Consider the following 13,392-nt stretch of genomic DNA (forward strand, 5'->3'; position numbering starts at 1 on the left):
CTAATAAAATGGATACTGCTAAAATATCTGTCCAAACCTCTCCATATTCTCATAAAGGATGTATTCAATAGAAAAGAGGTTACAAAGAAGCTCTCAGTGACAGGACAGTGTCATTAAATAACATTAATTCTGAAAAAGCCACAAAATAAGCATAAAATAGCAGAAAAGCCACACGATTATGGCCAGTAAATCTCATCTCATTGACCTATAGTGTAATAAAGAAGGCAATTAAGATATAGTACTATTATTATAGGCAATCTTTATGAAGACCCCCACATATTGACCAGAGATGTGCGAAATGGGTACCCAAAACCATTTGAAATGCAAAAGGGAAATGGGTCAAAACTTTTCTTGACTAATGTTGCCAACGTAAAAACATAGAAACTGCTTTCTAACATTTAATATTATAGCGTCATGGCCCCATGTTCAGTATTTTTTGTAATGGTATCACTCAATTGCCAGGGCTCCTACCAGGGAGCAACTTGACAAATGTAAATTATCTCTCATAGCGAGGTTGAGGACCGACTGATATTTGGGGCTTATGAAAAAAAGATGAGTGGAGATAGTAGGAAGAATGTTGCAAAAAAGCATTTAAAATACAAAATGCAAAATGGTTTTTAGAAAAGCATTTAAAATGCAAAATGGAAAATACCCATTTTGCATTTTGCATTTCCATTTGAAATGGATTTATTTGAAATAAAGCACATCTCTGATATTGACTGATATTAATTAATTATTTGCAGAAAGTTTGAGAAATTTTCTGAATTGAACACAGGAGAAGTTTGAGAGCCGTGATTTCCTATCAACTGCGATGAATTGAAAAATTAACCCTTGGAATGCCATCCTCCCGGGACCTAGTAAGTTTTACCTTAAGGCGATACACTACGTCGTGTAGTATTTTAAATTAAGCCGCTATCAATAACAACCCTTACGTAGATGGCGATAAGGTTTAAATTCCCGCTTAACACCATCCGCCTGTTTTGATTTATGCAAGAAAAAAACATGGCCAAAAAGTGCCTTTTATTTTATTTTGTGGATGTTCAGGCATAAATATTTAATTTTTTTTTGATCATTTTATAAATAACTTAATTTGCCACATTATACAATAAAATCATAACCGTCAATGAGTTTGTAAGTAGGAGATTTTGAACTTTAAAGCAGTTTTCATAGACCTTTACATTATTTTTTTCTGGGCTTATAAAAAGACTTAACTAAAAAATACTCGATTATTTCAAAGGCCAAGATGTATTCCACTCGCAGTATTTAATTAAAGCATCTGAAAAATTTCTAGGCGACCAAATTTTCAAACTAAAAACACATGATTTTGAATTACTACGTATGGCATCGCCTTAATTGAATTATGTAAATTGTACCGTCTTACAAGATAAGTTTTTTTTCATATTTATAAAATAAAAGTATATTATACCTGTCTTATGTTTTTTCCCCAGGATAAATACTTATGCAGGGTGTCTGGTGGTAAAGTTCACTAACTTCAAGGGGTGATTCTACATTTTTTCGAAATTTCAACGTTTTAAGTTAGTTTTTATGTAAAAAAACTTGAATTGTTTGTATGGGAAAATAAATATTCTTCTATGGAAAAATATTTTAGTATGGGATAAAAAGTTGAAATTTCAACAAAAGTTATTTATCTTTTTTACGTATTATTTTCTTTTTCTGGTAAACTAATGTTTAAGACAAGATTTTTTATGCATAGCACAAAGGGTAACAATTATTTTACAAGCAATAATTATTCGCCTGAAACACTCATCCACATTGAAAAATCTCCTGATAAAAGATAGATCAGACGATACATCAGATACATAAGACGCCATCTAGTGAGAGAGTTAGCAATTACAATGCCTTTCTCATATAAAATAAAGTTGGTTGTTTTCAGGTGAAAAAATGTAACAAGCAGTAATTGTTGAATGAAACACTAGTATATATTGAATTATTTCGCGGATAAGAGATAAGCCGCCATAGCTCAGTGGTCAGAGCTGTCGACCGGAAATCGAAGGGACACGGGTTCGAGTCCCGTTGGCGTCATGCATCTTTTATCAGGAGATTTTTCAATGTTTCAGGCGAATAATTATTGCTTGTAAAATAATTGTTAATTTTTTTACTTCTACCATCATGTAGAATCACCTCACGAAGCTAAGTGCACTTTACCCAGGACACCCTGTATTCAGAGAAATGTTTTTTCTCTCTTTAATGTTATAAAAAAATCTATCTATACAGGGTGTCCGGAAACTCGTAGTACAAGCGGGAAACTGGTGAATCTACATCACATTTGGAGTCGATTTTGTAGTATTTTTTTTTTTTATTTGAGCTTCCGTTATCGAGTAAATCGAGTTAGAAGTTGATTTTTTTTTTTTTTTTTTTTAATCAAATTCTTATAAATTATTACTGAAGATCAAAGTACCCAACTAATTAAAACTATTTGAAAGTAAAACAAATGAAGAAACTCGGATTTGAAGCATTATTTTGAAATCACCCTTCATTTAATCCGGTGTAATCATAAAATATTTCTGCTCTGCAGGGTTAATACATCTGTTGTTCAACCCTAAACACCAGAAAAAACTTTAACCCTAAAATAGTCGAATAATATTTTTTTTTGGTTTTTTTTGTGAAAATGCTCAAATCAAAAAACTTTATGTTTATTTGGGTTCCCCATGTGGTGTAGATTCTCCAGTTTCCCGCTTGTACTACGAGTTTCCGGACACCGTGTATAAATAAAAATGTAATTGTTCAAAATCTTAAATCTCCGAAAGTTCTCACCGATTGCTTTGAAATTTTGACACAACGTTGAATTGGCGTGTGTTTTTATATACCTTTATTATATAGATGTCACCTGTGACAGATAAAAACATGCTCTAGTGTAACCAGTGACAGGCAAAAACATGATTTTTTTTAAAAATAGCGCCATCTTACGGACGTAAAAGCAACATGTGCTATTGTTTCTCTGTCTGTACAGACAGACTGAGCCACAGCAATGCGTGGCGGGATACAGATAGTATATAATAAAGAAATATTTTCGGCTCAATTCTCGGATAGTTTTAATATATTTTCCATAAAGCTAAATGAATGATCTATATGAGGTTTTCTTCAAAATAAGAAAATAAGAAATATGAGACGAAAGATAACTATGGAAGCATTTGGCTTTGATGAACATCTTTTGTGTACGACTCACGACGGAATTGTCTATACCTTTGATAATTCTATGCATTGGGAAGGTCTGGAGAGTGCTCAAGGCGATCATGTATGTGAACTCCTCGACGAAGATGAGAGCATCTGGCACCAGGAGGATGCTGACTGCAAGATGAAGACCGTGACTGGCTCCACAGGTCAACACCAAGTCGGCTCTGAAACAGTCACAGTACAGCTGATTCAAACAATCGGATTTCTGCTTTATGGTTTACAGACCTTCTCACTTGACTATTCAAGCTTCATAAATAGGTAACTAACTGTATAGTTATCGTTATCAATGATTCAATATGTATTGTACGGATTTGGCGGACAGAATGTCAAGTTGCACAAAGGATACCGACTGCACTATGAAACCAAATCCTATGGACACGAGACAATTCTATTCAAGTTTTCTTTTTATATCATTATTGGCCAGGGGCTTCACAAAACTGAAATAATAACAGGACATGAATAGAACCTTCACAGAGCTTGAAAATCATCTTTGAAATTTGATGAATGTTTCAAATTCAATGAATACTGCAAAAATATCTGTTGAAACCTCTCCATATTCTCATAAAGGATGTATTCAATAGAAGAGAGGTTACAAAGAAGCTCTCAGTGGCAGGAAAAGAGGAATATTTTCAGTAGTCCATACACAACTAGCTTACTTCAGCTTGCTTATTATAATGCCATCGAATATGGCTATCATTGTTCTGGGTCATTAGATATTTATATGTTCTGATGACAAACCTAGGGTTGCCAGATGTCCGGGTTTTTTTTTTAGGCGTTCAAAAAACCGTACTGTCCGGTCTAGAAAATTTTGGTAAACCAGACAACTCAATGTCCGGATTTTTTGAAAATATGCGACATATATACCTCACGAGATAATTTACAGAGCAAAGCCGTGAGCGATTCTGGCGGGTGGTAGCAAGACTTGCTGAAATCTGTTGAAAATGGTACAATACGTGTGCAGTGTTCCCGTCTCCAATGCCTTCGTAGAAAGAGTTTTTAGTGTAAAGGGTAATGTATGGACTGACGAAAGAAATAGACTAGGTGTGAATACCGTAAAAAAAGCGAATTATGTGTTTTCTTCAATTTAAATGTCAATTCCACTGAATTTAAAGATACAATTTCAGGAAATAAACGATTATTTAAAGCAGTAGCCAAATATGTTAAAAAGCGATTTTTTGCTTTGTGTTTCATTGTGTTCACCGTCAGAAATTTTTGGTAATTTTCTCTGTTTGTTTTGGTCAAATTCAAAGGGGTTTATGATTATCAAAGGACCCTTTGAATTTCGACAAATTTTACTAAAAAAATTCAAAGGGGGGACCCTTTGATAAAAAAATGTTCGGTTTTTTTATCTGGACCATAGACATATGAATATTAGTAGACCTGCCCTAAGTGATTAAAAGCGTATTATTCCCCACTCCCCATACCGGTTCCATTGGAGCCGGCTGGGCTCGCGTATGGCTTCCCGTGAATCTTGAGAATGTGACGTCATCATTCTTGTTCGAACTAGCGTCGAGCTATGGTCGAGGCATTTTATGAAATAACACGGCAAAATAGTGGCTTGTGCTATGAAAACTTGTAAAAATAGATGTGAAAAAGAGAATAAACCCAATTGTCGTATTACATTCCATATGTAAGCATCATTTTAAGCTTATTCACATCGTATAATATGAATCAGTTGTAGAAACATATACTATCACATCGAGATACATCTGGACGCAAAATACAAAGCCGTTTGCATAAGAATCAGGGATGTGCCTTCGCCTTTTGCGCTTTAGGTACCACGTGTTAGGTACGCGCTTGTTTCGTATGTACGGTACTGCTGGAACGAGAAGGAGTGAATATCACGTAATGCGCTAGGTTATACCGAGTGGCGATGTGTGATAGAAAATCATGTTTTTTGTTTTTAATTGAAAAAGTGTCATCGGAAGGCAAAATGATGTCCAAATTTTTACTCCAAATACTCTTAGGAAAATCGCTGGTAAAAACTGTGTGCATATAATTTCATTTGTTTTTTTAGTTGTTTTACTTTTCTATTATCTTCTTAAAAGTGAAATGTTATATATTTTCTTAAAGATTTCAATATTTTATTATTAATAGGAACAGAACGGTTGTGACAACCCTCCAACATTGGTCGAATGTAGCGATTCTCAAGTGTGCGCATCGTTGTTACTGGGAAGTAAATTATGAACACTTATAAAAGTGTCTTTACTAAATACGTAAAGAAAATATTCGACTCTGAAAATAGAAGAAATTTTTTTTTGCCGAATTTGGACTTCGCAAATTTGTTCATAACGTGGCGAGTAATTTGCGCTCCCATGTAAAAATGTCTATTCATTCAAAAGCAGATTTTACTTTTAAGAACTAAATGGTGATATTATAATGCGAGATGCCTATATACTGTCAGATTGATTTATTGACGAATCACAGTCAGCTTTACCCCCTTCGTTCTTCAACAGTTGATTTTACCCCTCACCTTTAATTTCTAGTCTATATATTCATATGTCTGTGATCTGGACCATCTGGCAACCCTAGATAAACCCCAGGAGTTTGTAGCAAGCAGGAGTAAGCCATAATATGTGGACTGATAATCTTACTACTCCTAAGATTGCATGATCCACCGGTGACACTGATAGCTATAAGAAACAATATGAAGAGTGTGAAGTGTACATTACTTGATTAGACAAAAAGATAGCCATGTTGTGGAACTAGAAGACAAATACCCAATGACAACTATTGTGGGTTTTATTAAAGGTACTGGACTACTGTCAAGTAATTGAGGCAAAACATGGGAGATAGCACAATGTGCCTATGACCTGAGTCCCTTTATAAGATAACTAGCTGACGTGTATAAAGCGTTGCTAGGGGACTTACAAATAGTCTGGGGTAAAGTTTTGAGGCTGTGAATTCTAGAGTACCTGACAACTGGGTGCATTTTTAATGTGGAAATAATATTATTGTCTTGATTGTGCCATGTCTATCTCAGACATCCTTGACCCCTTCAAGCATTTACTTCCAAGTCATACATTCTCCATATACCTCCTTCTTCATTCATCAATTACTTCTCATTTTACCACAAGTAAATATTTGATTCATTGACCGGTCGGTGGCTGAGTTGACATTGTGTTTGGGTCCCACCCAGGTGTAGTGTGTTCCATTCCTCGGCTGGCTAAGTCCTCCGTCACAACACAAGCAACATTTTCCGCTTGGTGTGGTGTTAGTAGGAGATTTTCAAATATTGTCAGGTTATCCGTAACCAGGGAATTTTTGTCTTTGAAAAAAAAAAATCTTCCTTGGAGAGCCCCGACTTTTTCTACCATCATGAAATCCAAATCGCTATTGTTAAAAAACTGCATTATTTTGACTTTTATTTGAGTCCGTGTCTTATCCCAGTGAAGAGATAGTGTGTTAAGACTTTTTTAGGCATTCGGGAACTAATAAGAAGACACTTTGAAATCTTCAGCGAAATAGTTTTTGAGTTTTTTTTCCCTATAGGGGACAAACAAAGAAACATGAATTTATATTTTATAATTAATTATTAATTTATATTACTTCCTACGAGGAATCGCTTGGAGGTTGGGTCTTGTAAGAGGAGAGTACTCATATGATGAAGTTGAACAAACTTTAAACATTTCTTCTTTGGAGAAACGTAGAAGGGACACTGATCTGATTTGCATATTTAAGATTATCAATGGTATTACAGACTCACCTGCTTTGTTGCAACTTATCCAATTCAACATCCCTTCCCGTAGACTCCGAAATAATGAATTGCTGTTCGTCAATCAACATTCTACCAATTATGGATACCATTCTCCTTTGTCCAGAATGTCGAGACTTGTCAACTCACTGTCAAGTCAAAGCATTGAATTTTGTGGTATATGCCTAAATGACTTTCGACAGTCAATACGCAATGTCTAATTTCTAATGCCCTTTGAACCATCTTCATGCTTTGACTTATTATTATCTCCCATTCTTACTTTTATATTATTATTGTCATTATTATTGTCTTCGCTCCTCATTTATATATGCTCTCCTTTCACTGTCATCTCTGTTTATAAAACTTATTCGTGTAATTAATATGTTGTTAATGGACTATTTGTCCGTAAATAAATAAATAAATTTATATATAGATTACATATAAGCAATTGCCAATTACCTGTTAACAGTATCCTCGTACTGTTTGGACAAGAAGTGTGAGAGAGCTTCACGGAGCCCCCAGAGACCAGCTGTGGGGCCATACTGGAACAGGTAATGATTGTTTTTGTCTTCGACTTCCTGAAATAATATTGTCAGATTACTGGATAAATCAGGAATGTAAGTCATCCATCAGCAACAATTTCAGCTTTTAATAAAGGGAGTAGACGATACAAAGAATATTGTGAGGTTTTCTTATAACCTTTACGTAAAGGTAACAAGAAAACAGGAGGGTCACTAAGGCCCCCAATATATCGCGGAGCAATCGTGTCTCTTGATATTCTTTTTGTCCTTTCCAGTAAAACTCAGATATTAGTTACTATATTATTTATACCTACTGTTTGAACCAAACATCATCCATCTTCCATCATCCCCCGGCAGCCAATCATTAAGTAATGCAAAAATGGGAAAATACAAAATCGAGTAATTGAAAGCCTGAGAGTCTTGCAGCCATTTCTAGTAAAATGAACTTTTCACGTCCGCACTCACTAATTTCACGATATGAATATTCACGAATTTTTTAAAAAGGATTGTTGAATCAGGGAATGGGGGGAGGGGAGAGTATTTTTTTTAAAGGCAGATCGGAGTATGCTATATAAAAAAAAGCAGATATCTTACAAAAGGGGATGTGGATTACCCCTCCGGTGAGGGAGGGTTAAAGAAGTTGTCTTACCATTCTATGCAGCGTTGCTTCTCTGAAGATAGGCGTCAGGGCCTTGAGGAGATCAGGACCAGGGCAGCCGGCAGCCAGGTTGATCCAGGACTTGTCGTACACGTCCAGGGCTGCCGACTCCTCAAACAGGTGACGCAGGAGTGGATCATTCTGGTTATTTAACCCCGCCGAAAACAAATCATCCACTTTACCGGGCTTCGATCCTGCCATTGCTAAATTGTTACTATTTGTCCTTCTGTAATATTTATTTTATCAATGATCAACCCTGAAAAGTACAAAAAAATTATATTATCGCCTTGGTAAAAGACCGCTTTTCAGAAACGAAATATTCGACCAGGTCTGAATAGCCAGGTACTTCCCAACCTTCCTCTTCCCATCTATTTCCTTTCTCCACTCCCTTCAAAATCACAAACAATAGATATACACAATAACATATATCTTAAATGGGGATGCCGTAGTCCCACTGTCCCCGGATAGCTGGGAGCAGTTGGGGCTCGTGTGTGGTATTACACAAAATTAAAAATAAAGTGTAATGCAATACATATATTCTATAAATTGGAAAATAATGATATTTAGTAGAAATTATAATGCTGTAGATAAAAAAGAAATAAGAATTTTGGTAAGCAGTAACCATAAAATATTGTTTATATCAGAGAAGGAACACAATGCACAATGATTTCATCTAACACTGATGAAATCATTTTTATAAAAAAGCTGTTTTTATCTTTCAATTGCAAATTATAAATAAATATTATATTATGTCATGTACTTTCTCAGTGTTCTTGCAGAAACTCTTTAAATATCTGGAAGTGTGTTAAAATGAATTAACAACTAATTAAAAAAGCAAAAGTTTGCTTTGACAATAGAAAATAATAATTTCATGACAAGGCATCTATAATAAATTAACAATTTGTCCAAAGTAAATTATATCTATTTACAAAAACCCAACAATAATGTTATATCACTATTACTTATCTTTTTATATTAATATTTTGTTGACTGTAACACTGACCCAGAAGATAACGAAAACAACTAATAACACTTATTATTTTTACATAATTTGGCGTTAGAAAATCGATTTATCAAAAGGTTATTTAGCCTACTTACCAGCAGCGCAGCAGTACATCTGCACTAGCTAAACACAATTTGTAAATGGTTTATCGGTATGATTTAGCGTGCCGTTATCAACTTGTGCATGCGAAATATATCTTGTATTGTGTTAAAACTTAAAACATTACAACTAGGTACTCAATGAGAATCTAAAATGGTTCTTATCAGAAGATTCATTTGATAAACGTAGAAATCACTGAAACAAAATAAACATGAAAGAATAACACACAATCTACATGTTCGCGTTGTTAAAACTAAAATTCGGTTATTAAATATAAAATAAACATAGAAAGACAACAGAAGATTACTAACATTTTTGAGGTTAATGTAAATATTATTGAAGAAAAGTGACATTTGGCTTTGCAAAAATACATTTTATCTTCTTCTTTTAATTAATATTCATCGATTGCGTTATCGATTCGCTATATTATTTTGCTCCGTAAATGCATACATTCACAAAGTAGCTACTTACTTTAGAGTTGAAACGGAGCACACTAAACCAAAAAAATCTAAAATATTGATATTATTAGACATCGTATTATATGCATTTGCGTATGAATAATCCATATGTGAGCTATTTTTTTAAATAATTAAATAGGTATCACGGAAGAAACTTCGGAGGAAACAAACCCATTATAAACAATAATTTTTCTGATGTTAGAAAAATGATTTTATAAATATCTAGGGCAATATCATTATTTGCCCAGTCTCCGATATTCAAATTATATTTATGGCTGTGTTATTTAATTCAAAGTGGCCTATAGTAATACGATGACTATGGGCGTTAAAGGGTGACATGCCCCAAGCGACGGGGTGGCTTGTGAACATGGAAATCATTTTATTACACTCCATAAAAATTCTTTGCATCCACCAGCAAGTCGGAGGGGTACAGCATTTTCACAAAATCTTGTAAAACCTGATATAAAATAATTAATTTGTATATTTTTATATAATTTGTATGTGATACAGTACGAGAGTTCCAACTGCCACAACACAGCGGAATTGTGGCAGAACCATTTGATGATTGTGGAGAGGGGAAGTATAAGGGGTTAAGATGGTTGGAAGGTATATGGATAAGTAGGTACCTGAGGTACCTATTTATGTGAGTACCGCACAAGAGTTCCAATTGCTCCAATCCGCCCAGAGCCAGTGAGACTATGGCATCCCCAATTGGGGTAAGTTGAATTATGTGAGACGGGAGGTAGTGGGAAGGGGAAGGAGATGGGGAAGATGAAGATGGGGGAAGTGCCCGGCTATAAAGATCTGCTCACTAAACACGGCTAAAGCCATTTAAAGGAAAATTTCAATTACGAATTGTGGTCCTTCACCAAGGCTGAGAGTAGTGCCGAAAAAATACTACAAATTATTTTTAAGTAATGTATTTAAAAAAAATAGTTAAATAAAATTTACTTGCGCACACCGGGATTTGAACCTCCAACGTCCGGATTCATAATAGAGATCCTCACCTCTCTACCAGGTGGATATGCGTATTTATTTTCATAAGAGGTATTACTGCAAGTAGTTACCTACAGCTAATATAATATTTTTTTAAAGTAATGATTTTCCTACGCTGTGTTTCAAACACGCGATTTTCAATTCAAGTCGAAGAAGTTACCATTTCAATTATTGAATCAATTAGCGGTGCATCATAGAAAAATGAGATAAAAGAAATAATATTTTTTATACGATATCTCTCAGACTGATATAGAATATTATCAAAAAGGGTAACCGGAGACCCGAGAGCATAAAATGGGATATTCATAAGAGCAACAATTAAAAAAGACAATGGAAAATGTCCTAGAAAATTGCCCCATGCATTCAATACCTCGTGACACTTCGAGACTAAAGGTATTGATATATTTTTATGAAGATTTTGCTATAATCGTTTGCACATAAAGATTTAATGAAAAAAGGTTATTTTTGTATTTATTATCAACGTTAAAGCTCCGTAATAACTGTTCAAAAAGACGAAGAAAATGGTTTGACTCGTTTAAAATACATATAGGAAAAATCTCACTACAAATGACTAAGGATGGGATGTTTCTGAGAATTTGAAAAATTCTTCAAATTTAAAACATAATTTTCAAGTTCTGTGAAAGATTTTTTCAATTTATATTATTATTTCAGTTCTGTAAAGCAACTAACCTATAATTATATAATAACAGAACTTGAATAGGACTTTCACAGAACCTGAAAATGAACGTTGAAGTTTGATGAATTTTCAAATTCTGAGAAAGAACTCATCCTTTCAAAGCAAATTTGAGATTACAGATTTTAGGTTGGATTGCATTGTTTTAGGATGTTATTTAGTGGGTTCAGACGTTTCCATTTTACAAAAACTTGGTCAACTTTGTTGTAAGAAGGTTTCAAGCTCCATTTGATAACCAAAATTGAAACGTCTGACCGCTGTTAGAGACGTGTTTGTGCTTAATTTACATTGAAATAAGAATTACATTGATAAAAAATCTTCTCGTTTTGGCAACGTCTTCTGACGGACTAATCAGGTTTTTTGATATTTTATTTTTGTTTATTTTACCGCACAAGATTCCCAAGTGCTCCCCGCTAACGGGAGCTAGTGAGTCTATGGCATCCTCAATATGGATATGTCGTGAGGCTGACGGTTTAGGGAGGGAAGAGGACTGCGGGGAGGTACCTGACTATTCAGATCTGGACATCAAACACGGTTAAAGACATTTCAAGCAAAATATTGATTCTGAATGGTGGTAATTCACTGGATGTTATTGATAGTACCCATCAGGCGAGAAATTGCAACACTGAGGGAATACAAGAAGGCGCTGCAAAAAAGCGCAATACCTCTACACGAAGATGTCGTCTCCCACCCGGCATGCCGCTTGAAGTCCCGAAAGCCCTTCTGGGCGGAAGGAGAGAGGCTCCTCCGACTACCTCCCACCCCAGAAGATGGGTGGAAACTTGAGTGGCAAACGGCCAACGTGGGAAATGCCCATCTCATACAGGACCCCACCGAGAGACAGCCTGGGTTCTCACTGCCTCGCAAAACCTGGTCCGCCATCAATAGGTTAAGGTGCTCCCATAGCCGCTGTGCCCACATGATGCACAGATGGGGCCTTAAAGAGTCGGCGATGTGTGAATGTGGTGCGGTGCAGACTACCGAACATGTGGTCAACGAATGCCCGCTCCATTCATTCCCCGGCGGGATTGATGAGGTCCACATGGCGACGCTTGAGGCCCTAAAATGGCTCGCAGATCTAGATGTCCCCCTCTGACCCCCCACCATACGAAAGAAGAAGAAGATTGATAGTACCTAACCCTCTAAATCGTGTCGCAAGTAGGTAGATATACATTATTTAATTTTAAATTAATTAAATGTGAAAAAACCTAATTTTAATAAAATGAAATTTGTACTAAGTACAAAATCACACATTGTAATACACCACTCTTTAATCGAATTAATAACTGACAGCCAACCAGGTAACTGATGGTTAATATAATAGCCCTGAAGAAGCTTGAGATAAGTGAAACCTGGTTGGCTGTCAGTTATTAATTCAATAAAAAAGTGGTGTATTTCAAAGTGTGTTTTTTTCATTTAATATACAGGGTGTATCGGCACGTACCCGACAAACTTTAGCCAGCTATTCCTTAGCATATTTGGAGTAAAAAATCTTATGTGCACTTTGCTGTCCGGTAACGTTTTTTTTAAATAAAAAAATTATTATTATTTTTTATTGTACAACAGAACATATTTATTTATATTTATTTTCACCACATGTCACCACTGTTTTATCCTTTGTCAAAGTTTGAAAACCCATCTGGCAATATTTTATTCGAATTCCGTTGAATAATGTACGTGTGTACCTATATTGGCGCGCTTTTACAATCACAACGAAATGGCACGGCACCATTCGTCGAATTTTTAACTATTATTATTTAGTGTGTGCGAAAGAGCGAAGACGCTTTTCGACACACTTGCTTATAACAGCTGTTGAACACAAAAGCAATGCCAATGACAGTGATGGAGTGGGGAAATTTTTAATTTTTTTTGTTTTTAATTGAAAAAAAATGCTACCGGACAGCAAAGTGCCCATAACATTTTTTACTCCAAATATGCTAAGGAATAGCTGGTTAAAGTTTGTCGGGTTAGTGCCGATACGCCCTGTATAATGTCACACCCCAAAGTATTTGATTCCTTCGAAAAAAAAATTACTTGCGCACGCCCGTATTCGACCGTGTGACCTCCGGATTCG

At 35.3% G+C, this 13,392-nt stretch overlaps 1 protein-coding gene across 1 annotated transcript in view; it reads right to left on the reverse strand.

The window, feature by feature from the left end:
- The window catches only part of LOC149418814 (uncharacterized), a 32,477-nt gene extending 22,989 nt beyond the window's left edge, over nt 1-9,488 (reverse strand). Inside the window, exons 1-4 of the mRNA XM_089639014.1 lie at nt 9,167-9,488; nt 8,060-8,324; nt 7,349-7,467; nt 3,205-3,359 (exon numbers count right to left, since the gene is read on the reverse strand). Of these exons, the coding sequence (XP_089495140.1) occupies nt 3,205-3,359; nt 7,349-7,467; nt 8,060-8,269 (484 nt within the window). The 5' untranslated portion in view covers nt 8,270-8,324; nt 9,167-9,488. The remainder of the gene's footprint in view (nt 1-3,204; nt 3,360-7,348; nt 7,468-8,059; nt 8,325-9,166) is intronic.
- Nucleotides 9,489-13,392: the final 3,904 nt, after the last annotated feature.

This window comes from Hesperophylax consimilis, chromosome 13, assembly GCF_061612785.1.
Source record: "Hesperophylax consimilis isolate HC1 chromosome 13, BYU_Hcon_1.0, whole genome shotgun sequence".
Lineage (NCBI taxonomy): Eukaryota > Metazoa > Arthropoda > Insecta > Trichoptera > Limnephilidae > Hesperophylax > Hesperophylax consimilis.